The 25963-nt window shown below is 40.9% G+C and overlaps 1 protein-coding gene across 5 annotated transcripts in view; it reads left to right on the top strand.

Moving 5' to 3' along the window:
- Positions 1-25963, top strand: part of MED23 (mediator complex subunit 23) — a 54627-nt gene that overhangs the window by 23483 nt on the left and 5181 nt on the right. For 3 of the 5 annotated variants that reach the window (XM_073337324.1, XM_073337325.1, XM_073337326.1), the window contains 17 exons: positions 516-716; positions 1462-1605; positions 4156-4301; positions 5092-5337; positions 5527-5669; positions 6448-6622; positions 8517-8680; positions 9829-9953; positions 10736-10941; positions 11990-12170; positions 14049-14219; positions 15388-15604; positions 16299-16535; positions 17773-17938; positions 18986-19058; positions 20409-20623; positions 22140-22260. In XM_073337324.1, the coding sequence (XP_073193425.1) occupies positions 516-716; positions 1462-1605; positions 4156-4301; positions 5092-5337; positions 5527-5669; positions 6448-6622; positions 8517-8680; positions 9829-9953; positions 10736-10941; positions 11990-12170; positions 14049-14219; positions 15388-15604; positions 16299-16535; positions 17773-17938; positions 18986-19058; positions 20409-20623; positions 22140-22260 (2931 nt within the window). Of the gene's footprint in view, positions 1-515; positions 717-1461; positions 1606-4155; positions 4302-5091; positions 5338-5526; positions 5670-6447; positions 6623-8516; positions 8681-9828; positions 9954-10735; positions 10942-11989; positions 12171-14048; positions 14220-15387; positions 15605-16298; positions 16536-17772; positions 17939-18985; positions 19059-20408; positions 20624-22139; positions 22261-25963 lie in introns of those variants that run through there. The other 2 variants (XM_073337328.1, XM_073337327.1) reach the window with 2 other exon arrangements.

The raw sequence follows: 25963 nt of genomic DNA, 5'->3' as shown, positions 1-25963 counted from the left end.
CATTGAAATCATTGAGATTTCTGCTGTCAACTTTAATTGGAACAGAATTGAACCGGAATTGAAAGCGATCATACATCCCCTTAAGATAGCCTATCTGAATATTTGTTGTCTTTGGAATCCATCCTTTGTTTTTAGTGGTACAATTAGTGTTTTCTCTTCATATACACATAGACTCAGATTTAGAACACTTGGGCTTTGCAGGTGCCTATTAGATTCATGAATACTATGGCAGAAAAATAACATTTTGTACTGAAGAAAACTGTTAAATAATTCTCAGTTGATACTTGGTGTATGCGTGGAGGGGCAGGGAATTAATATATGGTAGAATGTAAAATTATTTGTGACCTGTAACACAGTGCAGCTTTAATACACTGGCTTATCCTTTAACTTCTTAAGTTCAGACTTCATTTCATGCTTCCCAGCCTTCTGTCGAAATACTGTACTGAAATTGTTACCATTGTGTTGAAGTTAATTGAAAAGCTTTTGGAATACTGTATCTGGTCTCTGCCTTGCAGCACAAACAGCGCTGTCCTGTGCTGGAAGACCAGTTGGTGGACCTCGTTGTATATGCCATGGAACGTTCGGAGACTGAGGAGAAGTTTGACGATGGTGGAACCAGCCAGTTGTTGTGGCAGCACCTTTCCAGCCAGCTCATCTTCTTCGTGCTCTTTCAGTTTGCAAGCTTTCCTCACATGGTCCTGTCACTCCATCAAAAGGTACCTTTTCTGTGGCATTCTCTTTTGGTAAGATGTGAAAAAAATCTGTCTCTGTGAGACTGAAACTTGTAATCACACTGGCAGAGATGAAGTATTCATACAACATAAATCATTGTGTTCTTCTTAGCGTATGCACAATGTGCCTCAGGTCTCATGTGACCAGGACTCATCACCAAATTTGGTCTGCTGGTTGGATCATTAGCTTCCCCAGCTTGGGCCGAGTACTGATGGGGAGTGCAACGTGGACACTGATTCATCCCCTGCTCCCTATCATGGCGTTAACTGGTTAGGTCTTTCTCTTCGTTGCATTAGACTACAGGATACCATGCTGTACTTGGATACATTGTAAAATACATCTGCAGCTGGATTTTGAAGGTGGCCTTGTTTTCTTTCAGTTTATACTGTTATACCCTTGTACTCAGACTAAATATTGTAGACCTAGCCTTTATAAAAAGCAGCTGATTTTCAAACCCATGACCCTTTTAGTTTTTGAGACCATTGTGCCCATGTTGTCCCAGTTATGGAAATGCAAATCCAGTGTTTCTAAGAAGTTTTTTTAATGTTCCCCAACAACTTGTGGAAAGCTTAACTATTTTAACTTACTGCTATATATATATATATATATGAATGAATCTTAAGTGTTAATGTGCAAGAACTAGTTGGTTAGAGGCAATTTTTCCTCTGCCTGCAGTGTATCTGTTCCTAAATAAGGTGGGGTTTTTTGTGTTTTTTTTTTTTTAAACAGTTGGCAGGACGAGGTCTTATTAAAGGCAGAGACCATCTGATGTGGGTACTATTGCAATTCATCTCTGGCAGCATTCAAAAAAATGCACTGGCTGACTTCCTCCCAGTTATGAAGCTTTTTGATCTCCTTTACCCTGAAAAAGAAGTGAGTTTTCCATACAAAATTAAAAGCCAGAGTCATAATTGAATGTGTTAATTAAAATGAGCCTTCAGGAGTAATAATAATAATACTAGCTCTTAACGTGTACCTTAATAGTGTGTCACATAATTCCACAGGGAATTACAAAAATAAAGTGAAAACTACCGTAAGCTCAAATTTTATGTGCTGAATTTCTCTAATAATTAAATTTGGGTGGAGGGGGACACATTTGGCACCACAATAAGTTGTAACTAATCTTTTAAGAATTTTTTCTATTCTGTGAAAGTCTCAAGGACTTCTTTTTCTTCTCTATCAATGTTTGGTGGCATTTCTGATACAAAGGGTTTCAATGAGTCTTTCGGTATCTGGGATAATGCAAAATGATGCATTCTCATATTTTTAGTGAACAAGGCATTTTAGGGGTATTGGTTTTAAAAGGTTAACTAACATGATTTGAAGTGATGTTGTATGCAATTGCAAACCCACACTGTGAAGTTACTGTAGGGGTGGAGGTGAGGGGGAGAGTTGTGTGTGTATAAATGGCTAAATAAAGGGCAAAAATAGTAGCAGCCATCAGGTGTCTGACAGCATCTCTTTTTGAGAGATAATGTTGACTGTAACAGTGTCTGCTTTAAGTTTATAATCTGATTTGCAGAGGTGCTGAGTATCCACAGCTCCACTTGCAGGCAAAAAGGACTCTAGATGCTCAGCATTTCTGAAAATCAGACGCACTGATGTTAAATAAGGTACATACTTTACCCTTGATCTTTGTACGATCTTCTAACTGGTATCAGTTAATGTTGCAGACCTGGCCCACAGAAGATGATAATTAAGAGCTCATTTGTGGCTTTGACAGGAACTCTAAGCAAGAGGCAACACATTAGTACCTCAGGAGCGTCCCAGGAAGCAGAACAATCTGCCTCCTAGTTTAACTCTGCTTGATGGGGGAAAGCCCCTGTGGGAGGCCTCCTGTACCTAGTGCTAGGCAATGTGTTGTAGTGGAGGCTGGAGCCTAAGCTCTGCCCACTCCTCACCCTGTCATGTCCCCTTTTGCGGAGGGAGGTATAGCAGCCCTTCAGACAGCACTATTCCTCCTTTCCCTTCTTCCTTCTTTCCCTCCACCTATCCCCAACCACTGCTACCTCTGAGTCACGAAACCAGCGCAATGGAGTAAAGGGGGCACTTTATTCTCCTTGACTCCTTTGCACTGCTGTACACACAGAACCACCATCTGGCCTTAAATATATAATTTGGCTGTCTTCACAGCCTTAGTTTTACACCTGTTTCATGCTGAATGCCTCCCCTGACCTGGTAGTGTGATCTTCAGCACACAGCTATGCTTAACACAACTTTCATTTCAGCACTGCAGTTCTTCTTTTCTCCTTAAGGAAAAATTAATCTTTTCTCAAGTGAGAGAGTGGGTGGAGTTTTTAAAATTATTTCATGCCATAAATAGAGTAAATAAGAAAATATCTTCTTTCAGAAAGGGCTCCCATACGAGAGCACGAACCACAAAAGTGATACTAATTTTGTATTCTGACTGGCAGTGATTTACCACACCGCTTTCCCATCCTGAAATGCACACTGTCCTGATGCGCACACAAATAGTTTCTGTAATGTTTGTGTGCATAGTTCCCATTGCCAGCTGTGAGGTGAGCACTCAGACTTGCAGTCACATATCCTGCACATTGCACCCTGCTTGCAAGTAGCTCCTGTCACTTTGGATTTATGAACAGGCTCTTTGTGCATTTTTGTAGGAGCAAGAACTAAGTTAGAACATTTACTTTTTGATACTTCTCTGTCCTTGGGTTCTCTGGTGTGCATCAGTGTATAAAACCAACTGGATTTTGTCTCTTTCTACAAACCAGTTTTAAATGCAATTTAAGTAAATTGAGCAGATTACATCTTTTTCTTGTGGGATATTTGACTGTCAGATGCAAAGGCATCCTTTTTCCTGATGGGCTGTTAATGGAAGTTTTATAATGACTGTCAAACTAATGTTGTTCTCTGTCTTTCTGTATTTTATCTCTCTTAACCAATCTCTGAAATTTGTCCTATGCAAAACTGAGTCTGCGTCTGAAAGCATTTGGGTGTAACAAAAATAAGTATTTAATTCCCTTGACTCCTATATATTGTAAATGTAAGCATTTATCCACTGAAGTTTTTGAATGATTTATTAGGTTCTCTCTCATTCAGTCCTTGGTTCCTTTTGACTTCAGCTGGAGTTGTATGCACATGTGTGAGACCAAATTTTTTTATGTAAGTGTCAGAGTAGCAGCCATGTTAGTCTGTGTCCGCAAAAAGAAAAGGAGGACTTTTGGCACCTTGGAGACTAACAAATTTATTTGAGCATAAGCTTTCGTGAGCTACAGCTCACTTCGTAGCTCACGAAAGCTTATGCTCAAATAAATTTGTTAGTCTCCAAGGTGCCACAAGTCCTCCTTTTCTTTTTACATAAGTGTGTTGCATATCAGAAAAAGACACTGGATCAGTGAATGTTAGTTTTGTTACAAAAGGTTATACATACAATATGTAATTTGTGTGTTCTTTCTTTAGTGTATTCCTGTACCTGATATTAACAAACCACAGTCAACTCATGCCTTTGCAATGACCTGTATATGGATACACCTGAACCGAAAGGCTCACAGTGACAACTCTAAATTACAGATTCCCATTCCTCATTCTCTTAAGCTTCATCATGAGTAAGCTTGTTTTGTTTCGGTTTTTGGTTGGTTGGTTGGTTTTTGGATTTTTTTTGTTTGGTTTTTAATTCCATATTACTGCTTATTCCTAGTCAGGACCAAAGAAGAAAAAAGAAAGTTCCAAATCCATGTTTAGAATTTGTTTTGTGTGATATGACGCAGTGTCAGTTTTTTCAGTTACTCTTAAAAACATTGAAGGTGAATTATTTTGATCATGTTTTAAAGGACTGTTGTCAGGTAGCTCAAGCCCAAATGAGTGTCACATAAATTAATGTTAAATATTTTCATGGCATTTTTAAGAAGAATCATTTCTCTTTTGACTTTAAACAGGTTTCTGTTTTCCTTACAACTCTACCATTACACTTGTGCTATTTATTGAGTACCAGAAAGTGAAACAGACTATTTTCCTGTTCAAAGTGTGTGAAATGCAAAAAAGTAAACAGTCAATAAATGGTGAATACTAAATTACGTTTTGTTTTCAGTTTTAATAATCTAAAATATAAATAACAAAAATAGGATTATTAAATAACTTTTAGCCTAACACATAACTCCAACAATTCTCCCTTTACCCAAGGCTTATGAAGCTATTCTAATATTTACCTGCCTGGGCACAAAATCCTAATCACCTATTTACCATGATCGTTGAATGATAATGAAAAAACAAAAACTTTACAATGGAGTTACATGAAGGATTAATTTGGCCTCATATTTGCAGTGCAGATAGGTCTTGTTTTTCTTTCTCTTTTTTTCTTTTCTTTCACTTAACATTTAACCTGTCTTGATTATGCAGGTTCCTTCAACAGAGTCTAAGGAATAAAAGTTTACAGATGAATGACTACAAGATCGCCTTATTATGTAATGCGTATTCAACCAATTCAGAATGTTTCACATTGCCTATGGGTGTTCTAGTAGAAACTATTTATGGTAATGGCAACATGAGGATACCTCTTCCAGGAACAAATTGCATGGCTTCCGGATCTATCACCCCATTACCAATGAACCTCTTGGATTCGCTTACAGTTCATGCCAAAATGAGGTACAGTAATATGGTTTTAAAATGTAATCGATTTACTTTTATCTGTGGATCTTAATGTAAATGTAACTGTATAAAGAGGAAAGTTCATTGTTTTGTTTTCTTCAAAATGTATAGAACTTCTATCTGCTTATACAACTAATTTCTTAATAGTTTCAAGTACATACTTTTTTTTATTTTTATTTTTTTCAGTCTTATTCACAGCATAGCTACCAGGGTGATTAAACTGGCCCATGCAAAGTCTAGTCTGGCCTTGGCACCAGCACTTGTGGAGACATACAGTCGCTTATTGGTTTATATGGAAATAGAGTCCTTGGGCATCAAAGGCTTTATCAGTAAGAAAAAATGTTTTATTTAATAATACTTTATATTTCATTAGTACCCAGAAGCTATAATCAAGGTCAGAGCCCCACTGTTCAAGGGGCTGTATAAATACTTAGGAAGAAACAAAGAGTTGCTGCCCCAAAGAGTTCATATTATATAGCCCCAGTCCTGCAATAGATTCTACAGGAGAACACCGCTGTGCCTGCGTGCCATCTATTGTAGGATCAGGGCCTAAGTATTCTGACTGTTGTGCATAAGTATGTTGTTATCGTCTACAGATTCTCTCTTAAGCTTAAATATACTTAATTGGTCAAGCTCAACGTGCAAGTACATTTTCACTTTACTTATTTGTACATCTGCACTATACTGAATTTTTAATTAGTCAGTATGGAATAAATGTAATGCACACATCTGAAGAGAAATAACACTTATTAGAGATGATACTTGTGCGTGTAGTGTTAGAGCTAATTCATTCTTTTAGTAGTTTAGGGCTTGCAATTTAATATAATAACTATGCTTTTACATCAGGTATAGATTTCATTTTCATGTCCGATGTTAAGAGGAGTTGGTGATGCAGTAGTATGTTTTTCTTAGGATAGACTTAAAACGCCTATAACTAGATAAAATATCACTAAAGATTTGCCTGATCTTGTGGTTTAAATGGGAGAGGCATCTAGCTACTCGGTACATATTTTATAAAAGGGTGTATATTTGCACATATGAGTAAAATAGCCTTTTCCAAATGATCTCACTGGAAAATACTTGATACGTTCTCTTCTCTCTTATTAGGTCAGCTGTTGCCAACAGTGTTTAAATCTCATGCTTGGGGAATTTTGCACACGCTGTTGGAGATGTTCAGCTACCGTATGCATCACATCCAGCCTCACTACAGAGTCCAGCTGCTGAGCCATCTTCATTCTTTGGCTGCTGTGCCACAGACCAATCAGAACCAGCTTCATCTCTGGTGAGTGAGGGTAACCATCACTAAACTTTTATCCCCTTCCTTAGTAATTTATTGAAAATCCTGCAGGACCTTTACAAGATAGGTTGTCAGTGTTTGCCTGATACACGCATCCTGCTAGCAGCTGTTGATTCTGCTAGGAAAGTGTTAAATGGGTTCTGCTGAATCTGAAGAAGGTGGCTTCATTGAATGTAATGGAGCAAGATACTATCAGGGTGTGGACTGAACAGTAGGACTAGCCAGAAGACAAGAATTCCATTTCACAACAAATTTCAAGGTTTTAGCATTTGGTTTTGTTCTGCATCATTGCAAGACCTTTAAAAGTGTTCTACGAAAAGCCAAAGAGAGATACTGTCCCACCACAGAGTGGCAAATAACCCAGGAGTTAGGGCACTCTCACTGGGATGTGGGAGACCTGGGTTCAAGTCCTTGCTCTGCCTGATTTGCAGCTGCAACTTGAACTTGTCTCTCCCACATCCCACCTGAGTGCCCTAAACGCAGGGCTATTGAGTTAGTGTCACTCTCTCTGACCCAGTGAATATTTAATTATTAATACAAAGTGGAACCACACCAATTGGAGAGATTGGTGGACACCCCCTGCAGAATACTCACTAACCCAGTGATTAGGGCTTTCATCAAAAAATTCCCTGCCAGCTCCACTGAGAGTCCTGTGATAGAAGCTCGAGGTATAGTCAAGTGTGGGGAAATGGCTTGAGTTGAACTTAATTGTTGAAAGGTCCTTGTTAATAAAACCAAACTCTAGGAAGGGTATGAGCTCTTGAGTGAGTATCAAGCTCCTTTGTCCAGATCAGTTTTCTCAGTTGATACCAAGGAAGTCCTTCTGACTACATTCTGATCTCTTAGCCCAAGTACAACTGTAAGTTGCTTAGTAATTACCCATCTCTGCTGAGAGAGCAGGGAAAAAGTGAGGGGGACAGAAAAGTGGAGGAGTCTGTTGTCATTGATTATGATTATGAACTTTTGCGTGTCTCTTGAAAGATAAGATCGTAGTAGAGACCTGTCAACACGGAATTAGAGGTACACAACTAGAAATGAAACAATTGGACTCTGCATTGTAGGTTTCAGAGTAACAGCCGTGTTAGTCTGTATTCGCAAAAAGAAAAGGAGTACTTGTGGCACCTTAGAGACTAACCAATTTATTTGAGCATGAGCTTTCGTGAGCTACAGCTCACTTCATCGAAAGCTCATGCTCAAATAAATTGGTTAGTCTCTAAGGTGCCACAAGTACTCCTTTTCTTTTTGCATTGTAGGTGTTTAAGTAAATTTAGATGATACAATGTCATTATCTCTTAAATTGCTTCTGACTAGCAAGTGAGAAAACTAGTTGTAATTGGACCAGTGAAGAACTTAAAATAATGCACCTCAAATGAAAAGCAATATTTTATTTCCCTTCTCCACCCCCTCCCCCTTTGATTTTAATTCAAACAGTATAATTACTATCTGGCACTGTAAATGGAGAAGTTAGCTTTGCAACTTCCTGTACCACATTTATCTCTTTAAATAATGACTTCAGATCTTTGGACCGAGATTCTCAAATGTAAAAAAAAAAAAAAAAAAGATTTTTGGGTGCCCCACTGGGGAGTTGTTGCCCCTTTTCAGAAGGTATGTGCTCAGCACTTTCTTAAAACCCAAAGATGGAGGCATCCAAAATCACTAATCACCTAAAATTCTTGGCCCTATCCACCAAGAAGCACAAATACATTGTTCTTTCCCTACTAAAACTGTTTTGAAAACAATTATATACATATTATATGAAGCAAAAAGGTAACAAATGACAAAGAGTTCTAAAGTTTTTCAGTTTTATAGTAGCAGTGTATTTATTTTTATATTTATTTATTATTATAAAAAGCCTAACTTTTTTCCTTCTCTTCTTTAGTGTTGAGAGCACTGCTTTAAGGCTAATCACAGCGTTGGGCAGCTCTGAGGTCCAACCACAATTTACACGTTTCCTTAGTGACCCTAAAACAGTTCTTTCAGCAGAGTCAGAAGAACTCAACAGGGCTCTGATTTTGACTCTAGCAAGAGCAACACATGTGACAGGTAAGAGTGAATTTGTCAAATAAGGGATAATCTATGTGAAAGTGAATTAAATCATCTTCCTCCAAATAGAGAGATACCACTCGGAGGTCAGCAGCTAGCATTAATGCAGTACTAACATTCTGAAATCAAGAATTAAATGTCAGGAATTCTGAAGTTAGTTTATTCTACAAAGTAAAGTCAGTTAAGTTGCACATAGATAGTTTCCATTTTAGTTTTCCTTATTAAATTTAAATGCTCACGTACTAATGCACACCATACATATATATGGAATGTGCAACAGGGCTAAAGTTACTGTTGTGGAAGAAGCCTTCTTAAAGGCGATCTGCAAAGCAAAAGAAAAAGTCCTTTTTTGCCTTTTTATGATTTATAAAGGTCTGATTTATGAAAGGTTTTTTTTTCCTGTTTTTTTTTGTTTTTTTTTTTACTTTGAAATTTCAGATCTAGTCTGGAGACTGACTGGAGAATTAGTACAATTATAATATCAGAAAATCCAAGAGAGTGAAAATTTGAATGGGGAAGGGATTTTTGGCATTTTCTGACTGTTTTGCTTGATTTTTTTGCAACCTTAACATTGCATTATCACTAGCTTTTTACATTGACTAGGTTAGAATGTTTAACAGGATAATGCTTCACATGCATTTCTGTTTGGAAAAGTTGATTTGATTCTTTAAAAATGATTCTTGGAATTCCATGTTTATTGTCTCTCAATGATTTCCATATCATACCTACTCAGTTTACAAGCAAGGTGTGTTTTGCAATTGCCAGTTCAGCAAGCTAAGCCTAGTATCTTAAAATGAAACTGGGTTATTTCTAGCTCATTTGTCAACAACCATAAAGATTCTGCAACTGCAGCATAGGAATTCTGAAACTCTTATCACTTCTTACTTTGCGTCTTCAGCAAGATAGAATCCAGCCCATTCTCCCCACAGGTATGTTGGTTCTACAGAATTAATCAGGAGTGTGAAAAAGGAAAAAAGGGAGGATGGGCAATATAAACATTTTAGACAGACAAATAAGTAAACCTGTCTGTGTTTTCCAAGATTTAAGTCCTACTAATGTAAAAGCCTAAGGAGGAAATGTCAGTTTTATGTGAAGATCCAATTTCACCAATCCGTTGTTTGATTAATGTTGCATATGTGTCCATTTAGACTTTTTCACAGGCTCCGATTCAATTCAGGGAACTTGGTGCAAGGACATATTGCAGACTATCATGAGTTTCACTCCCCATAACTGGGCTTCACACACACTAAGCTGTTTTCCAGCTCCACTGCAGGTAATTGTTTCAACCTAAGTGCTTGAACAGCTGGGAAAATAATTATCTCAGTGAGATCTTTGTTGTCCCCTTCATAGTTAGTTTTCTTCCCTTCTACATTATGCTCAAGTCACATGAGAAATTGTGCATGGTTTTGAAATGGTAGGTGTTTTAGGATAAAATGTTTGAGAAGTGGTTGTTACCAAAAAAAGATAAAGCAGTGTTTGCAGATCTTTGCAAAATTATCCATTTGATGTACATGACAAATGACTTCTTTCACATTGGAAAAGGTTTTCATTCACAGTGGAGATATGTCAGCAGGTTTTGCATCTGTAGTTCTGGCAGGGTGTGCTGCCACTTTGAGGTGTCCTGGTTTGTGGGGAGCTTGCTTTTGATGATGAGATTCGGGGAGGAGCTGTTTGAAGGCCAGAAGGGGGCGGTTCAGAAAAGATTTCTTTAAGGATGGGATCCCCATTGAATGAGTTGTAGTTGTTTGATGATACCCCGGATGGGTTCCAGTGTGGGGTGATAGGTGACAACTAGAGGTGTGTGGTCAGAGGGGGTTTTATTTCTGTATTGAAGCAGCTTCTCTCAGGGTGTTCGGGTGGCTGTGACACTGAGTACATTTCCCAGACCTGAAGAAGAGCTTTGTGTAAACTTGAAAGCTTCTCTCTCTCCAACAGAGGTTGGTCCAATAAAAGATATTAACTTGCCTCTTTAATATTCTGGGACTGACATAGCTACAACAACACAGCTTAAATGTTTCAGACTTGTCAGTTAATAACAAACAAACTTTATTTCAGGCATTTTTCAAACAGAATAATGTTCCCCAAGAAAGCCGTTTTAACCTAAAGAAGAATGTGGAAGAGGAATACCGAAAGTGGAAGTCTATGACCAATGAGAATGATATAATCACCCACTTTTCCATGCAGGGATCCCCTCCCCTATTCCTTTGCCTCCTATGGAAGATGCTGTTAGAGACTGATCACATTAATCAGATTGGTTACAGGTGAGCTTTTAGAAGTGTAACTGCATTCTATACCAGTTATAGCTTAAGGGGGTGGTAAGCTTTCTTAAGTACAGTGGGCACAGTTCTTCTATACTAGGGTAGCAGATTTAGTACATTGTTAGATGGTGGGTTTTGATGTACAGTTAGAAGGATTAACATACTTTAAGGATTGCATAATGTCTAACAGTAGTGCTTACTACTGGTTGGTCCTGTTTTTATCTCCTGATAAAAGTGACAGATGCAGGTGAACGATTCAGCTGTTGAGTTGGAGTTTTCTGGGTGGTGGGGAGAGATGAGCAGTCTACAAAGTCAGAGTTTTATTTATATTGAAGTACTGTTTTGGACAATCTTTCTGTTCATTATTTACTATTTATTTGAAATATTTTAATAACTTTAGTCAAAGGCAAATACTAAAAGCTTTATTGGGTTTGACTGCTCAGAAGGCTTATTTCTGAATTGAAGAAGTCAATCATTTTCATGGCTGTCTAACTCTCATTTCCAGTTTTAGAAAGCTTAACACGTGCTGTACCCACACAAAATCAGTTATCCTCTTTCCTCCCTCACTAGGCCTGTCAGAGCAATTACTAAATATCTGATAAAATGTTTGATAGGCTTCCCTACAGTTAGGAAATGTGACACCTTTGGTACTGTGTGTGTAAAAAATATTACAGAAAAAATTAACTAGTTTTAGCAGCATGTCATATGTCACGTCCTACTGAAGAATTCAGTTCTACAAGACTGATGCATGTATATTTTTAAAGACTTGTGGCCAGAATCTATCCATGAAGCTGAAAACGATTTATTTTTACTGCTAATTAGCAGCTTGTGGCATCCTGACCTTGGAGTGCCCTCACTTCTGGGAGTTGGGTTACGCTTATTAGCATGTTTTGATGTTGTATTTGAATGCATATTTTGTATAAAAACTTGAAACACAATCCTGCAAAACTGGCCAGATAAAAATGTGTCAGGATTTCTATAAATTATGCAGACTGCTTCTGCTCTGTGCATATTACAGTAACAAGATCATTTCTTTTCCTCTGCTTCCTAGAGTTTTAGAGAGAATTGGGGCTAGAGCTCTGGTTGCTCACGTTAGGACATTTGCGGATTTCTTGGTCTATGAGTTCTCCACGTCAGCCGGAGGCCAGCAGCTCAACAAATGTATTGAGATTCTTAATGACATGGTGTGGAAATATAACATTGTAACACTGGACAGGCTGATACTGTGCTTGGTAAGTATGACCTTAGTAGGTTAGGTGCAAGATGTTTCTTTATCCAAAATTTGGCCAATGTCTTCTGATCCACTTCTACAGCAGTCACTTGCATAGGTGTAGTTTGACTTCAGTTTTTGGGCAAGCAGCTCCAGGGCGGCACATAGGGGGCAAATTCCATGCCTGCCTGAGGCTTGCTGTTTGGGAGGCAACACCCTACTGTTCCCCCTGCCCCCTCAAACTATGCCCATTCTTGTGCAAATATATTGAATTGAATAGTGACTAATTACTAGTTCAATAATCAAGTAGTACTATAGAATTACAGATTTTTTTTTCCCCCCTTAGTGAGTGAGTGAAAACTAGGAGTATCACAATTGTCTCATTCTCTGGTGAGAAGAACTCTGTCTAGCTTTATTGATCATATAACAGTGTTGAATGAATTGGAATTGTTAACACCATTGTATGGGGCTGGTTCTCTTCCCTCTTAGCTTTGCAATGACTGTTCATATTTTGAAAGGGAACAAGGTGCATGACTGATGCCATATTGGCAAATAAATGGAAAACCTCATGTGTCCTTTGGACAATGCTATCTTTGTTTCAGGGAGGTTAAAGATCTGCCAGCTGTCTCAAAAGGGTGGGTGCAAGGGATTGTATGCTCTGTCTCCTTTAAGTTCCCTAGCTCTTTTCATTGGTTAGTAATTATCAAACAACACAAGTAGCTAAAATATTGCTTCAGTAGGTACTATCCTTTCACCAGATTTTAAAATGTCTCTTCCTGGTATGGATCTAGTGCTACCAAAAGAAATGTCCAAGATGATACGTTAAAATTCAGTAATGCAGTGTTTGCAGTTTCACAAGTACCTATCCCTGGAATGACTAGAATTTTGAAACTGGCATACCTTTTTTGATGCTATCAGTGTTGGAGGGATGTTCATAAAATGGTTTTGGCAGATGGGTCAAAGCTATGATAGGGGATGCCTCTCACTGAGGAACATGGGAGAATTTGTCCACTGGGAAATGAGTGAGCTGATGAGCACTTATCAATGGGAGGGGATGGTGTCCAGAGTTCAGACCCTTGCTTCCATTCTGTGCCTACACACACAGAATATAGTGAATGGGTGAGTTGGCTGACCAATTATATTAAAATTAAGATGTTTAATCACCCTAAAGTCATTAACGATGAGGATACTTAATCATTGGAACAATTTACCAAGAGTTGCGGTAGATTCTCCATCACTGGCAATTGTTAAATCAAGATTGAATGTTTTTTTCAAAAAGATGTGCTCTAGGAATTATTTTGGGGAAGTTCGATGGCGGGGTGGCCAACCTGAGCTTTAGAAGGAGCCAGATTTGCCAATGTACATTGCCAAAGAGCCACAGTAATACATCAGTCAACCCCCATCAGTTTCGCCCCCGATCAGCTCCCCCCCCTGACTCCCAGCGCCTCCCGGCCACTGGCAGCCTTGCTGATCAGTGCTTCCCCCTCCCTCCACGCACCTCCTGATCAGCTGTTTTGTGGCATGCAGGAGGCTCTGGGAGGGAGGGGAAAGAGTGAGGGCACTGCAGGCTCGGGAGGGGACGGGAAGGGGTAGAGTGAGGGCCAGGCCTGTGGCAGAGCCAGGGGTTGAGCAGTGAGCACCCCCTTGGCACATTGGAAAGTTGGCACCTGTAGCTCCAGTCCCGGAGTCGGTGCCTAGACAAGGAGCCGCATATTAACTTCTGAAGAGCCGCATGTTGCTCCAGAGCCACAGATTGGCCACCCCTGTTCTATGGCCTTTGTTATACAAGAGATCTGACTAGATGATGACAATGGTCCCTTCTGGCCTTGGAATCTATGAATGAAAGCAGACAGTAATTTTACATTGTTCTGCAATCTAATACTTGTGTTGTTTGTTAAAGGCTATGCGCAGCCATGAAGGAAATGAAGCACAGGTCTGCTACTTCATAATTCAGTTACTCTTACTGAAGCCTAATGATTTCAGAAACCGAGTGAGTGATTTTGTGAAGGAGAACTCTCCAGAGCACTGGCTACAGAATGATTGGCATACTAAGCACATGAGTTATCATAAGGTACTATAGATTACACCAGAGGATTGTGCAATGTGTGCTGTGCAGTTGGGATGCTGAAGCTGTCCTTTGTTTTGTGTATTATTTGCATTTTGGTTATATGCCTTGTTCTGCTATTCAGTGTGTCATTTAATACCACAGCAATAACTTTTAAAGATACATTTAACATTAGTAACTTTTGAATATTTGGGTCAATGTAAAATAATTTTATGTTTACAGAATAATGTAAAAAGAAAATGTGCATGTAATACTAAAAGATAGAAGTGACTGAAGAATTAGGAGTCTGCTCATCTGAATATAGTTTAATCCCACATTTAATGCTTAATTTTTCTGGAAGCCAGTCAGAAAGAATAAGGACCCAGTTTCTCCTTTGTGTTTGTGAATTGGGGAAAATATAGATTATTTGTTTTTTCATTAATATGGGTTTAACCATTAGTAATCATTAAGGGGCAGTTTTAACTAGGCTTCTGCAAGCTTCCACAGTATTGAAAATAGAATGTAACACTCACAGGAAGGGAAACATTCCAGATTTTAGTGTTGCCCAAAAAGTGGGAACTGCTGGCTGGGGCAGGGCGGGGCGAGACAGTTGGAATATTATATAAATCTTAAACTGTTCCCCGTCACATGATATAAAGCATAGCAGGATGGTGCTTATATATGTCATGCGTGTGGTTCCTTCTCATTCCTTTCCCCAGGGAGAAATCACATACAAATTATTTTTAATGTATTGATTCAACATATGACAGACCAGTGTTCTCAGACTCCAGGGGAAGCATGTAATGTAAAATAGAGTTGATTTCTCTCTTGATCTTCCTTGGAGTCTTTGACAAGAAGGGTGGATAAGTGATGGTATCATTGCCTGCCTGCTATCAGGATTAATTTCCTTTTAGTACTTTATACCTCCCTGAACCAGTTTTAGTGAATCTGAAACTCTCTCTTTTTTTAAATACTTTTTCAAGAAAAAATGAGTTTATTATATTTTGTCCAATTATATTTAGTTACTGTGTTCATATCTTCTCTTTGCATGTACGTGTATACGTATAATTCCAAATTGTTTGGAGTGTCTACAGAATAGAGTACAATGTAGCTTCAGTACATTTTTAAAGTATTGCAAGTAGTCAGTAATGTTTTCAGTATATTTTTTTAAGAAATCCGTGTTTGATTTCCACAGAAATATCCTGAAAAGCTGTATTTTGAAGGCTTGGCAGAACAAGTCAATCCTCCTGTTCAGATCCAACCCCAGTATCTACCCATCTACTTTGGCAATGTGTGCCTCCGCTTCCTGCCAGTATTTGATATTGTAATCCACAGATTTCTGGAATTGCTTCCAGTGTCCAAATCACTGGAGACTCTACTGGATCATCTAGGAGGCTTATACAAATTCCATGGTAAGCTCTTCAAGCCCATTAGCTCTTTATACTTGTGATACAGTCACTACAGATTCTTCGTCATAGTGCATATCAGTAAAGGCCTGTCCATGATGGGAAACCAAACCTTATTAGCTAACTGTCTGTTCTGAAGAGAAGCTTGGTTTACTAGCAGAACCATAATGGCTGACTCTTTTTGAACACTGATTTAGCTATTTCAGTTGTATGGGCTTTGATACAGTAAACCTTGTTAGCAAAAATCTTGTTCAATGCTACCCACTCTATCCATCCTCTTCCTTCTCAGCAGGGTTCAAACACAGTTTTTTAACTTGGTTTTAACATGATTTTGTAATCATTTTGAGTGTGACGCAAACCATGTTGTAATAATGACACAACAGTGTCAGTCTTGTTCTTTCTACTCCTTGTTTCTTGTCAAGGTCTCCCCATGAGATGCTCTCTAATGCTGTGTATTTAGCTATTTGTAAATAACGTTTTAAGCAATATCACAAACATAGAAATATTGGTTTTGACCCCCTTTCAGGTAAACTTTTTGTCCAGTTTCATTTAACATAGTGGTACAGTAACAATAAAAACATGAGGCATTTCTACTTGGTGTATCTGTTTTTACATCACCCTTAATTTTGCATAAGCTTACTATTACCAATATAAAATTAAGTGCGATGCTACTGTGTTTCTGGGGTTTTTTTGTTGGCAGACCGTCCAGTGACATACCTGTACAATACTCTTCATTACTACGAGAGGCATCTCAGAGAACGCACAAACCTCAAGCGGAAGCTTGTCCATGCCATCATTGGTTCTCTCAAAGATAATCGACCACAAGGCTGGTGTCTAAGTGACACTTACATCAAGTCTGCTATGAATGTACGAGAAGATAATCCGTGGATCCCCGATGACACTTATTATTGCAAACTGATTGGAAGACTAGTAGACAATATCCTTTTTATAATGATTTGTGCTAAAGGAAAATTATCAGTATTGTAGTTTCAGTTCACCAGAGTTTAGTTATGTTCCATACAGTTGAAACACTGTAGGACTGAGGGCTTGTCTCCACTTACTGATCGATCCACCGGCGGTCAATTTAGCGGGTCTAGTGAAGACCTGCTAAATTGATCACCGATCGCTCTCCCGTTGATTCCGGTACTCCACCGGAACGAGAAGCATAAGGTAAGTCGATAGGACCCAGCGTGGTGTAGACACCGCAATAAGTCGACCTAAAGTACTCGACTCCAACTATGTTGTTCACGTAGCTGGAGTTGCATAACTTAAGTCGATTTAGCCCCATAGTGTAGACCTGCTCTGACTCTCCCTGGCCATCCTCTTCCCCTTTTCTCTAATGCTAACCTGCTGGGAAGTTTGCTAGTTCTCTGTGCACCTTTGTTATCTTCCTCCCACAGCTCCACTGTTTCCTCTACTTTGCTGAGATGTCCAACTACAGGGAAGCTGGACTTCTCTCTGATTAAGGGAAACTAAAAGCATATAAACCCCTAGTTTACATAAGTTTTAAGCGTCTAATGATGCCAGTGATTCCACTGTCCTATAAGTAGAAAAAAGCACTTTGTGGTGGTGGTGTTCTGGAATGCCTCTAATTTTCAGTGGCAATCAGATAGTCACTGGTATTTGTTCTTTGTCTATTCAAGACTTCAGTTTTTTTCAATGTTGCCACCTGAAAAATTCTAATACGAGTAGTATGTTTATATTTAACAATATACTTCAAAACAGATTATTAATAGTGTAGAAAATTCTCAGCATTTTTCTAATAAAATATCTTAGGTGTAGAGTAAATGGACTCTGACGTGGCCCAAACACAATGAATCTTCCTGTCAGAAAAGTATCTGTTGTATTGTGTGTATGAGTTTCTATATATACAGATATTTCTCTAGATATTTATTTTAAAAATGCTTTCCAATAACTGACTTATCATCTTAAATATGTGCCTTTGATTGACTGTGGCCATTAGTTTCATTCAGTACTGTCGTGTGTGTGTGTGTTTTATAAAAAATACACACGCACACACACGTATATATTATCAGGAATTTGTGGGACTCTATTGTTTTGTTTGTGTATTAGATATATTTTGTTATAAATACATTGTGTACATGCAGAACTACACTGTTTGCTTCTTACCAGTCCCCATGTGGGAATTTGTTGTTTTCCTTAATCGTTGTTACCTATGGCTGGCAAGTCACCTGGTCCATTTCCAAACTGCGACTGGAGATTCAATGAGTTTCCTAACCCAGCTGCCCATGCTCTTCATGTTACCTGTGTTGAACTCATGGCTTTGGCTGTTCCAGGAAAGGATGTAGGCAATGCACTTCTCAATGTTGTGTTAAAGAGGTACGCTGGACTTACAGAACTGCCCTCAACAAAAAGCAGTACAGTTGTTACAAATTGCTCACTGGTTCTGAAACTTCCTTTTCTTAAATGTTGTTTTATATATTGATATCTCTGGGAGGCGAGCAGTAGTATGGTGTTGGATGCCATTCTAAGAGCCAAGAACAAAAAATGCATGTGGCGAATACCTGTACAATACCTTAGATCCCAGTGCTGGTGTTGACTGAGACTCAGCTTCATGTGGGAGAAATGGAGGAAGTACTGTACATTTGTCAGCAACTTGTCCAGTGTGTTCATAGGCGTTAACAGGAGAGGAAAGGAGTCATGTATAGCACTCCTTGTCCAGAGGGGGAGGGCCATCAGTTGCTGCAACAAAAGATCTTTGACTGCAGGGAGGAAAGCAGAAAAATTGGTAGGATGCTTGAGGTCCAAAAGTGCATCATAGTTTATATTTTTATACGCATTTAATATCTGTTGTTATAATTTTCATTGTTGTCATCTGATATTGGAACTGCATTTTACAGATCTCATTCTGTGTTGCCACATGACACATTTGGCTTGATTCCTAGACTCAGTGACTTGCTTTTTGGGCCAGCAGGAACTGAAAGAGTTGTAAAGAGACGAACCACCTTGCATTTAATTAGTGATTCAGATGGCCATCTCTAAGTGGTAATGATGTGTTGAAAGAAAGGATTCCTTTCCCACCTTACTCAGCCAAGGAAGGTCGCCCTGATGCAGGCTTTGGGACCATGGGGAAATGAGTCATCAAAGGAACTGATATCACTGTGAAGACTTTATTCATACAAATGCCTCTAATAAAAATAACTTAAAAGAAAACCTGCTACAGGAACAAAATTATTTTAAAAATTTTCTATGCAGTGTCAGTGTGGCACTCAACTAACCAGTCATGCATTTGTATATATAGCTTTTTTGTAAGACAAAATGTCTATAATTTCTCTAGGAATATATTTCTGTCATCATAAATACATTAAAAGTCGTGAGAAATTATGTATAACTTCAGAGGTTGTTTTTTTCTCTCCCTATTTGTAGTCAGCCTCTGGTGCCAAGGGAGAATATCACAGCTTGGATGAATGCTATTGGACTGATTATCACAGCCTTACCAGTGAGTTTGTATGTATTTTAAAATTTTCTGAACAGAGAAGAGAATGCATTCTTCCGTAAAAGCTGATGTAGGTGGTAATTTCAGTGAGGGATTAGTGCAACTAGTTTCTTTCCGATGCTCCTGGAGTAGTTCCAAAAGCCACTGGAAAGCTTATGAAACACCTGTGCTTTGTCCTTCATTGTCTGACCAAACCCACTGTGGGATTGGGGGAAGAGGGAGCACAAAAACTGGATTTTTCACAGTCTTGTTTCCTCGGTACCTTGTAGGAAAATAAAGTTGCTATACTTTAACTACAAAAAATTTCTTGTGCAGTGTTTAAGCTTGAGAATGAAGTCAGAAAATTCTCTAAGATAAGAAGTCTGATGGAACATTAACTCTGCACATCCCATATAGCTTTACTGAGCATAATGTAAGAGGAATACATTATAGAAAGGAAGTGTAAAATTTAACAAGGGAAACAAGAATAGAAAATATGTATAATTGAGTTTAAAATGTTTTAGTAGACATTTTCACCTTTTGAAGATGCTGAGTTTTAGTGTTTGATGACTCAGCTTCAACACTGGATGAATATTTTCGATTTAATTTCCTTTTTTCACCCGTTTTCTGCTCCACTTTCCACTTGATCTACCAAAGTTATTTTCACACCCTCGACAGTTACATCATGCATCCCTTTGAAACCCTCTATTGTCTTCCTATTTCTCGTTGTAAAAAATGTAAGCTTCTCATCTTCATCTACAAGTTCCTGCATCTCTGCTTTCTTTGCTCCCTACAGTCTCCTACCTTAACATCTCCCTTTGTATTCTTTTCCCATCCTTGTCCCTAGCCTCTGTTTGCCAGAAGCTGGGAATGGACGACAGGGGATGGATCACTTGATGATTTCCTGTTCTGTTCATTCCCTCTGGAAGCACCTGGCATTGGCCACTGTTGGAAGACAGGATACTGGGCAAGATGGACAATTGGTCTGATCCAGTATGACCGTTCTTATGTTCTTAGCTTGTGTCTTGGATTGTTCCTATGCCTGGAACGGTTCCCCGATCCCCTTCCACCAACTGCCACTCTTTTCTGCTTCAGATCACTCTTTAAATTCCATATTTTCAAACAGTCCCTCCACCCTTCTTTTCATTAACAATCCCCATGCTCCCTCTCTCCTGGACTGGTGGTATGTTGTCTTATTTAGATATTCAGATATTTGTCAGGAAATGGGTAGGTAAAGTATTTGTATAAATTAAGAATGTTATATAAATATTTTTAATAATTTACAGTAATCTGCAGGAGGTGGGGGAGAAAGTATTACCTTTTCGTCTAAAAATTAAAAGAATAAAAATCATTTGGAGTTTTTTGTTTTGCCAGGAGCCATACTGGATTGTCCTCCATGATCGAATTGTCAGTGTTATCAACAGTCCTAGCTTGACTTCAGAGACAGAGTGGGTTGGTTACCCATTCCAGCTCTTTGACTTCACAGCTTGCCATCAGTCTTACTCTGAGATGAGCTGTAGCTACACTTTAGCATTGGCACATGCCGTGTGGCACCATTCTAGCATTGGCCAACTTTCCCTCATTCCAAAGTATGTATAATGAAATTTAACTGATTTTTAAAATTTAACTAATAGTTTAAAGTACACTTTTGACACCCCTTCCATACTGTGTACAGCAAAATAATATGTCCAATATGTACACAAGGAAGTATGTGGCGGAGAGAGAAAGCGAATCAGAACAAGTAATAAAAAAATCCTCTAAAACATGGGTGATGGTAGGGTTTTTTGGTTTTTAAGCTGGTTCTTGTCTCTCTTATCTATATCTTTGGGCTCTCCACCAGTGTGATAACCTCAGGGTATGATAAAGCAGGGATTGGCAACGTTTGGCCCGCGGCCCACCAGGGTAAGGTTTGTTTACCAGCTGCATCCGCAGGTTCAGCCGATCTCTGCTCCCACTGGCCATAGTTCACCGCTCCAGGCCAACAGGGGCTGCGGGAAGCAGCGCGGGCTGAGGGATGTGCTGGCCACTGCTTCCCACAGCCCCCATTGGCCTGGAGCGGTGAACCATGGCCAGTGGGAGCCGCGATCGGCCGAACCTGTGGGCGCGGCAGGTAAAGAAACCGGCCCGGCCCGCCAGCGGGCTTACCCTGGTGGGCAGCGCGCCAAAGATTGCCGATCCCTCATGTAAAGCATATTATATCTCATTTAGCTTGTGTTTGTTTTTTTCTTACTCGTTACAGTTTGGCTGCAGCTTATACTGGCAGTGGCAATACACTTGCTTAATGCCATCCGTTATGATCAACTCTGTGTAATTTTGTCTTCAATCTTCGTATGTAGCATTTGTTGCCAGTGGGGGAACTGCTTTGTAAATTAATAGACATTGCAGTGATACACTAGGAGATGTCCTTAGCAAGCCAGGAAGCTGTAGCATTTCATACCTTGCAGTTTATTAAAAATTTAGTTAAAATGTATTTCCATACTGCCTTATTAATGGGAGCGTTCAGAGCATGTATGGGGGCTTTAACTCAGCTTCCATTTTAGTTTTTCAGTTCACCTTTTAATATTCTTCTCCTGGATTTATCACTGTCTACATAAGTGGGGATGGCATGAAGTACTCATGACAATTAGGTGACCCTATTCAGAGACTTAGTTCCAGTGTCATAACCCAAGGGGCCTGCATTTGACTCTCCCTTTCATTCTCCAGGCTGATCTTGGGTGAGCCTATGCAGCTTCTAGCCCTTGGGACTGTGTGAACCATTCATAGCTCAGTCATGATCCCTATGGCTACTTTTGCTGATAGACTAAGTATGGTTCTATGAGTGTTATTCAGCAAGTGTTCAATCATTTTTTAACATGAACACTCAAGTTTGGGTTCCTCAAGGGGAGGATGAAACACTTTGACTGTATTTCCACCATAGCAAAATGCTGTCACTCCCAACCAGTCTGAGGTAGAGCAAGAAAACCCCAAATGCAGTCATAAATGTCTGAGCTTAATGAGTGACGATAGTATTGAATGTTGAAAAATGGTGTTGATTTTGGTGGCATGACTACTTTAACATAAGATAAATGTACAAAACAGTGATGTGTCCTCTTTGAAATACTGCAGATTCCTCACTGAAGTCTTGATACCCATAGTGAAGACAGAATTCCAGTTACTTTACGTTTACCACCTTGTTGGTCCTTTTCTACAGCGGTTTCAGCAAGAGAGGACACGGTGTATGATAGAGGTAAAATATAGCTCTTGTCCTGGCTTTTATAGTCTAATTCAGCCTGGTCTTTGAAACTCAAAAGCAGGGGGAAATCTTTGAAATTAAAGCCCCAGTCCTGCAATCATAGGTGCTGACTTTTGGTTTTGCCAGTGGGTACCCCATCCTGGCTCCGCTCCCTACCCCAAGGCTCTGCCGTCACTCTGCCCCACTCCACCTCTTCCTGTCCTCGCTCTGCCCCCTCCCCTTAAGTCTTCTCCCCTGAGCATCTCCTGCCCACTGCTCACTCCTTTCTGCTCCCTCCCTCTCACACACACCCGTGAAGGCGAGGTGTGTGTGTTTGGGGGGGTCAGTCTCCCCCGAAAACTGGCAATTTTCAGCATATTTATACACTTCTTTCATATTCTGTAATGGAATGTGTGTCTATCATTGGCATCTTAATGTAATCATTATTAAAATAGTAATATATCATTACATTATCATGAATTACAGTATAGTAAAGTCATTACACTCAGCTACAAGCTGTCTTCACTAACATCCCAGTTTAAAGACATTATGTTCACTCTGGGCTTCACACCTCCTTAGGGCCTGTTTGGGAGCTGAGGCCACTGATGGCTGTGGGAAGAAGGTGGATGGGAGGGACAAGCAGTGGAGAGTCTTTCTCCTCTCCCTTCCTTTCGTTCTCCCTGCCCCTTTCCCTTTCTCTTGTTTCTTCTCTAAGTCCTTGCTCCCCTTCCTGATGTTTCCCACTTCTTGCTTCCCACCCATGTCCCTTTTCCCATCTCTCTCCGCTCCCCACCTCCTGGTGGCTGTCTAGTGCCTGCTCCCACCGCCATCCTTGGGTGGGAAGATTGCGTCGTGGTAAATGCACAGGCCTCGGGCTCAGGTGTTCTGGGTTTGATTCTCTGCTCTGCCACAGATTTCCTGATTAGCCTTGGGAAAGTCACTTCATCTCTGTGTGCCCTAGATCCCACCTGCCAAATGGGGCTAATGCTGACCCTGCCTCCTAGGCTAAATTCATTCATGGCTGTGTGATGATGGGGGAAATGGAGATACCAGTGTGGGTAGCTTTGGGCTGAATTCCTCCACAGCCGGAGAGTGACAGCCAGCTCCACAGGGGGGACGGGAGAGAGAGAAGCTCAGGCCAGCTCCGCACAGAGTGGGGTTGGGGCTTCAGCCCTGCAGCTTCTGCCACTATGGTGGCTGGGGCTCCCGAGCCGGGGACTTCCGCCCCACATCTTCTGCCAGGGTCCAGGGCTTCTCCTCCCCTCCCTTCCCCCCACGACTCCTGGCGGGGTCCGGGGATTCTCCTCTCCTCCCCGCCTGCCCCCCAGCACAGCTCTTGCCGGGGTCCAGACCTTCTCCCCCGAGAGTGCGGCTCCTGATGGGGTCCAGGGCTTCTCCTCCCCCTAATCTACCACTGCAACCAGCCCTAGCCTAGCTGGGCTCCCTTGGGTCACCTGATGCCTGCTGTGGCCAGAGTCGAGCCTGGCTGGCAGGGAGCAACCATACACGTGGCCATTAGCCCAAGAGGTGTGGGGCAGCCCTAGGTGAGCAGGGGCTGGCTGTGCTGCTGCTGATAGCCCAGCACTCCCGCCCACGCCTAACCCTTAGGCTTTTTCTCTTTTGTGAGACTCACTCAGCCCCTGCCAGAGCAGAGAGGTGGGAAACAACTGATCTGAGCCGGCCCGCCAAACAGCTGATCGCAGCTGCGCGCAGGCTGCCCATAGGAAACAGCTCATCTGCTGAGGCGCCCGCAAAACCGTTGATCTCTGGCTGCCAACAGCTGGTCATCCCAGTGGGTGCTGAGCACCCCCTATTTTTTTTCCAGGGGTGCTCCAGCCCCGGAGCACCCACGGAGTTGGCGCCTATGCCTGCAGTGAGCTCTGCGTGAACAGAACCCTGTGCTTTCATGGCGCTCGCTACTTGAAGGGAGCTAACCCACCAGTTTATTGAAAATGTATTACTTTTTAGTATAGAATGAACTTTGCATTTAAAGAAATTAAACATCAGGGTCAAATATATACACACATTTTATCACTGTTGCAGTGTATGCATAATAAATTATAGACAGGACTGGTTGCGCTAGTTAAGCCTTTAGTTAAGGTTGCCCAAAGCTCTCCATTATAAGTAAGGCCCTACCAAATTCATGGTCCATTTTGATCAATTTCACGGTCATAGGATTTTAAAAATCATAAATTTCATGATTTCAGCTATTTCAATCTGAAATTTCACAATGTTGTAATTGTAGGTGTCCTGACCCAAAAAGGAGCTGTTGGGGGGGGGGGTCGCAGAGTTATTGTAGCGGGGATTGTGGTTCTGCTACTCTTACTTCTGCGCAGGTGCTGGCAGGGCACTGCCTTCAGAGCTGGGCACCTGGAGAGCGGTGGCTGCTGGCTGGGAGCCCAGCTCTGAAGGCAGAGTCACCGCCAATAGCAGCACAGAAGGAAGGATGGCATGTTATGGTGTTGCCACCCTTACCTCTAGGCTGCTGCGTGCAGAGCTGGGTCCTCAATCAGCAGCCACCACTCTCCAGGAGCCCAGCTCTGAAGGCAGTAGCGCAGAAGTAAGGGTGGCATGGTATGGTATTGCCACCCTTACTTCTGTGCTGCATCGGTGGGGCGCTGCCTTCAGAGCTGGGTGTCTGGCAAACAGCCGCCACTCTGCAGCTGCCCAGCTCTGAAGGCAGCGCAGAAGTAAGGGTGGCAATACCATGACCCCCCTAAAATAACCTTGTGACCCCCCTTAACTTCCTTTTGGGTTAGGACCCCCAATTTGAGAAACGCTGGTCTCCCCTGTGAAATCTGTATAGTAGAGGTTAAAAGCACACAGAAGACCAGATTTCCCAGAGGGAGACCGGATTTCACGGTCCATGATGCGTTTTTTGTGGCCATGAATTTGGTAGGGACCTAATTATAAGACCCTTTTACAGGTGCGTACAACTTTGCCAAACTTCAGCCATTGAAGTTGAAATTTTTGATGCTGGGTATCTGCCTCAGGTTGAATATTTTTTGTAAAGTTTTCATTAAAATGCTTCCACTGTTTCTGAGCACGTACCCATGATTTTTAAAAAAAATGTATAAATCTTGCAATTGTTTCATTACTTACATGTTTTGGAGTAAATGCTTGAAATTTGGCAGGGGAGTCACCTAAGCGTCATGGATGCATCTTGCCAACCATGTGAAATTTCCCCAAATTTGGCCAAGGTATAAGCCCCTGTAAAGTTCCAGCTTTGACATGCTAAGTAGAGACTTATTAGCGTGTAGCAGCTAAATTCTCTGAAGATTCTCAGTGCTCCCCTTGGTGTACCTCAGTACACCAGCAGCATGGAGGATGAGGAAGATCTATCCTGACTGGATTGCAGGAAGGGTAGGGCAGAGAGAGAGGGAATTGCAGGACCCAGAGGATGGGAGGACAGCAGAAGGGGGTAGGAGCCAGGGGTTGGCGACAGGAGATGGTGGGGTGAATAGCAGCAATGGGGAAGGAGGAGAAAAGAGAGAGGGGGGAGTATACAGACACAAACTGGGGAATGTATAGGAACAGAGGTGGGCCAAACAGCCTGGGGGCACGGGGGAGAGAGGTCTTTAACTACTAGAGAATACTCCTCTCCAGAATTTGGAATTAACTGAGGAATCCTGAGTCTTTACTTTCCTCTGTTGTCAGGAAATAGTATGTATCTTATCTCCCTCTACTGCAGGGATGGACAAACTTTTTGGCCCGAGAG

The sequence above is a fragment of the Lepidochelys kempii genome, chromosome 3 (genome assembly GCF_965140265.1).
Source record: "Lepidochelys kempii isolate rLepKem1 chromosome 3, rLepKem1.hap2, whole genome shotgun sequence".
NCBI lineage: Eukaryota > Metazoa > Chordata > Testudines > Cheloniidae > Lepidochelys > Lepidochelys kempii.
The sequence above is the reverse complement of the archived record's forward strand: the minus strand, read 5'-3'. Positions and strand labels throughout refer to the sequence as shown.